This window comes from Penaeus chinensis, chromosome 27 (genome assembly GCF_019202785.1).
Source record: "Penaeus chinensis breed Huanghai No. 1 chromosome 27, ASM1920278v2, whole genome shotgun sequence".
Lineage (NCBI taxonomy): Eukaryota > Metazoa > Arthropoda > Malacostraca > Decapoda > Penaeidae > Penaeus > Penaeus chinensis.
The window spans coordinates 4,709,850-4,714,849 of NC_061845.1; the positions used below are offsets into that span (position 1 = coordinate 4,709,850).

A 5,000-nucleotide genomic window follows, 5' to 3' on the forward strand; every position below is an offset into this window, starting at 1 on the left:
AGGAAGGGGACGGGCGGGGTAGTTACCAATTTACAAACTGTGATTATTATTTGCATTATCATCTTTAAAATAGTATTTATCATGATCATTATTTTTTCCATGTTACTAGCATTAGCATTGTTATTATCATTTTATCAGCATTGGCGGCACTATTGCATCATCAAACAACCTCATCATCAGTACCGTCACCGTTACCATTATTATTATTATTATTATTATCATCACAACAACAACAACAACAATAATAATAATAATAATGATAATAATAATAATAACAATAATAATAATAATGATAATTTATATTATTATTACTATTCCTACCATGACTCCTCATCAACATCATCAACATCACCACAAGTCATCACTCCCACTGTTCCTTCCTCCTCACCATCACCATTATCAACACCACGAACATCCCCAATCCTCACCATACTTCCACGTACAGAATCCCTACATACCAAGAGGCTGTGACCCCCTTAGGAGAGCCGGATGCCAGCTTCAACGCCTCCTGGTACCTGGTTTCACACTCTCTCTACTCCGATAAGGGCCTGCTTTACGCCAGCTACGGTTTGTGTCCGGATGGAAATTGCTTCCAGGTAGGTTGTGCGTTCTCTTTTTGTAATTATGTTAGTTTTTTTATTATCTTTTTGGATGTTTGCGAAGAGAAAGGGAAGAAAAAAATGGGGGGAAGAAAATTGGTGATTTTTATGGCAATTTGCAAAGAGGAAGGGGGGAAATAGATAAAGAAAATTTATGGTTTTTATGGTGATTTGCGAAGAAAAAATGGGTAAAGAAAATTGATGATTTTTATGGAGATTCGCAAAGAGAAAAAAAAAAAAATATATTGGGTAAAGATTTATTTTGTCTTGCGTATGGTTACATAAGACTCCCCCTCAAATAGATTATAAATAAATGAATAATACCTATAATCTTAATCTTGTTGCTAAGGTCCTCACATGATTACATGACTATTTGCCTACCTTTAAGACTACAAAATATCTTATATTCTGCCAAGATAGAGCCCAGGGCAGTATTTCGAACCTTTATTCCTGATGTAAGTTATAACCTGGTTGTTATAAGAAATCCTGCCAGAACATGCAAAACAGATACTTTTTAGAGCTTGTACGATATAGGGGACGTAGGCCATTTATAACCCTATACTCAAGAACTAAGTATAATTAGCGTAATATAGTATGGTATTTAGGACCTCTCCATGTCTCAGAGTTATCCATAAATTTAACCAATAGTTTCGTGAGGCGTCAACCCAACCTCGATTCAGTAGCTTATGACATCAACAATTCTTTAGAGGGAGGATTATAATTAAAATAATCTCTTTACAGCCTTTAATTATGGGTATTAACCTTTTTTAATAATAAAGATGTAAACGTGCAGCATCTGCAACATGAAGTATATAACTGTTTAAGCGTTGGGTGTATGATTCCAGAAATATATCAAGCCACAGCCATTATAGCGATATCATTTCATTATCATTAGTAATAGTATTTTATCATTACACTTACTACTATTACTACAAGTAGGAAGGTACTAGGGGGAGGGGAAAGGAAGGGGGAGGACTGAAAAACGGAGAGCAAAGGAGCTTATAGAGAAATGGGAGATGGGGAAGGGGAAGCAGAGGAGAAAACGAAGAAAAGGGTATGAGAAGGGGAAATGGGGAGTTGGTTCAGAGACAAAATAGGAGAAGGAAAAGGGAAGAAAGGGATAATGGGTCGAAATAGGTGGGTTAGTTTAAGGAGAAAGAGGAGGGAAGTGATAGGGAGCAAATGTAGGGCTTAAGTTAGGAGAGACTGGTGTCTTTAAGGAAGATTTTGGGGTGAGATGGGCAGAGCGGGAAATTAAAACGTAGAGAGAGAGGGGAGGCGAAAGGTAAAAGGAAGAGGGAGAAAGCGGGTACCTTAATTTTTTTTTTTTTTTTTCGTGGAATTTCCACGGGTGCCGTTGCATTATGGTCATTATTACTGTTATTATTGTTAATATTAATGTTATTATTATCATTATTATTATAATTATCATTCTCATTACCATTGTCATTATAATTATCATTATTAATATCATTTTTACTATTATTATCGTTGATATTATCATTATTGTCATTATTCTAATTAATACCATCATCATCATCATTATCATCATTCTTATAAGTGTTATTATGATGTTACTTCTAATTACCATTATAAGTGTTGATGTCATTGTGATTACTATTGTCAATGGAATGTTTACTATTGTTGTTGATGTTATTTTTATCATTATTATTCATTATTGGCGCTCTTGGTGGATAAATGAGTTTTTTTTCTATAGAGTTTCGTATGCCTGGCAGCGGGGTCAGTGGAACTTGACAGAGGAGCCAATTTTCAAACACATTAGAATGATAACGAAAAAAATATATATTTTTGCTGCATCATCACAACGACATTACTAATCCGTATGACATTTTTTTTTTTTTCTATTTTTAGAACTTGTGTGACTGGTTGCTAGGTTTGGCGACCGTTTTGCACTGTTTGGGACTTTCCCTTACTGGGTGTTGTGTTAATTACTGTTTAGAAGTGGTTGAAAGGTTCATTATGTGAGGTTGCTTGTGGTTGTGTGTTTCCAAGCACACACACACACACGCGCGCGCACACACACACACACACACGCGCGCGCGCGTTTTTACTAAACGATTTGATAAATGAGAATGAAATAATAGTTCTCACATACCTCCCACCCCCACTCACAAATATATGTATGTGCGCGCGCGCGCTGTGTGTGTGTGTGTGTGTGTGTGTGTATGTGTATCTGTGTGTGTATGTGTGTGTGCGTAGGTATGTCAGTATAGAACTATAATTTTTATTTTTATTTTTTTTTATCAAATCACTATTTTTTTTTTATTTTTTTTTTTTTTTTATCAAGTCCTTATACTCCATCCATTTCCATTCCAGGCATCGAGCTCCCCTTCGTGCATGCTCGTTACAAACACCGGTGAAGTGAAGACAGATAACTGTTCCGTCTCGACCAATTTGCCAATGTGCATGGTGCCAGGTGAGAGCCTACATTTTATTATTGTTGTTATTTTTGCATTTGTTGTTATTATTATCAACAGTTTAATTTTTAAATTTATTTATTATCTTTATTGTTATTGTTGTTTTTGTTGTATTATTATTTTTTCTGTTATTATTATTATAATTATTATTATTATTATTATTATTGTTATGATTATAATAATTGTTGTTGTTATTATTATCACTATTATCATTATTATTATTATTGTTGTTGTAATATTTATCATTATTATTATTATTATTGTTATTATTATTATTATTATTGTTGTAATATTTATCATTATTATTATTATTATTGTTGTAATATTTATCATTATTATTATTATTGTTGTAATATTTATCATCATTATTATTATTGTTATCATTATTATTATTATTATTATTATTGTTGTTGTTGTTGTTATCATTATTATTATTATTATTATTATTGTTGTTGTTGTTGTTATCATTATTATTATTATTATTATTATTGTTGTTGTTGTTGTTGTTGTTATTGTTGTTTTGTTGTAACATTATTATCAGTATTATTGTTACTTCTTATTGTTATTGTTCTTCTTCATCTTATCATCTGTGAAGGTCATCTACTCGTTATCACACATATAGCACTGCCAACACATTATACATTCAATATCCATCCACACATAACATCATGAACACTCACGTATCTACACATGTATAACTAACCCTACCAGGACAAACAAGCTCCCTCCTGCACACTTACTGGATCCACAAACCGACACAACTCAAGCATTTTATCCATTTCGTCAAACATTCTTCCGTCCTATGTTAACGCAGACCTTCCCTCCTTTTTTTTTTATCAACAGAAACATTATTTTTGCCTGTGAAGAAACAAAGCAAAACAAAACATTTTTTTATTTTATTTCTTCCGTTACCTATTAATCTTTTACGAAAGAAAGATGTATGCAATGTTTATATATACATAGATATAAGTATATATATGCATATATGTGTATATATGCATATATGTGTATATATGCATATATTTGTGCATATATATATATGTATGTGTGTGTGTGTGTGTGTGTGTGTGTGTGTGTGTATGCATGTATACACATATATATGCGTGTGTGTGTATACAGATACACACGCTTCACTCAAAGTTCTTACAAGTTTTTATCTTCTGCTTTTTCTTCACTCCTATTATCGCCCACGGCCTCATCTCCCCCCGCCAGCCAGATGCCCCCCACACTTCGTGAAATACCGTGGCATCTGTTACCTCTTCCGGGCACACGAAGCAGACATCACTGGGGCACTGAAGGCCTGTACACTGAAAGGAGCTTCGCTGGCGTTTCCAAAAGACATGGATACCCTTATGTCCATCGTGAATATGGTGGAGGTAAGGTATTAAGGGTTTAAAATAAACGTAGTAGGATTACGTAATGATGTACAGGAGGGTGATATAGAGATAATAAGGATATTTGGGGAAGGCCACGGTTTATCGTCCCTGATTTTTGGATTTGCCATTTTTTCAAAATCTAAATAAGTGTTCGTAATTTCGCATCTCGGGATCTTTTTAAAAATCTATTTTCATTTATTTTTTTTTATATTTCATTTATATGTTTATTTACCTATTTACTTATTACCCAATATCACATGAAAGCAATTATATCTATACCCCAGGTTGATTGAATTTGACTCAAAATATCGTGCGTGGGATTCCTAAGGATTTATTTAGATGTTTTGGAATGTCGACCATATTTCTTTGTTGTCGTTTGTGAAGCTAGAGAATCGATCTTCTTCTGAGACGTTTTTGCTCGGGGGAAAAAGTGTTCAGGTGACGTTGTTAGATATGAATTAATGATGCATTTTTTTTTTTTTTGTTTTTTGTGATGTGAATCTGTATGCATTGTAGTTTGTTTTCATCCGTGTTATCCATTTTAATACTTTTTTTGTTATTATTATTTTTATTGTTATCATCTTCAT

The 5,000-nt window shown here is 33.3% G+C and overlaps 1 protein-coding gene across 1 annotated transcript in view; it reads left to right on the top strand.

Annotated features, from left to right (window-relative positions):
• Nucleotides 1-4,706, top strand: part of LOC125039273 — a 7,042-nt gene extending 2,336 nt beyond the window's left edge. The window contains exons 5-8 of the mRNA XM_047633109.1: nucleotides 446-596; nucleotides 2,937-3,036; nucleotides 4,250-4,413; nucleotides 4,698-4,706. Coding sequence (XP_047489065.1) covers nucleotides 446-596; nucleotides 2,937-3,036; nucleotides 4,250-4,413; nucleotides 4,698-4,706 — 424 coding nt within the window. The remainder of the gene's footprint in view (nucleotides 1-445; nucleotides 597-2,936; nucleotides 3,037-4,249; nucleotides 4,414-4,697) is intronic.
• The last annotated feature ends 294 nt before the right edge of the window (nucleotides 4,707-5,000 follow it).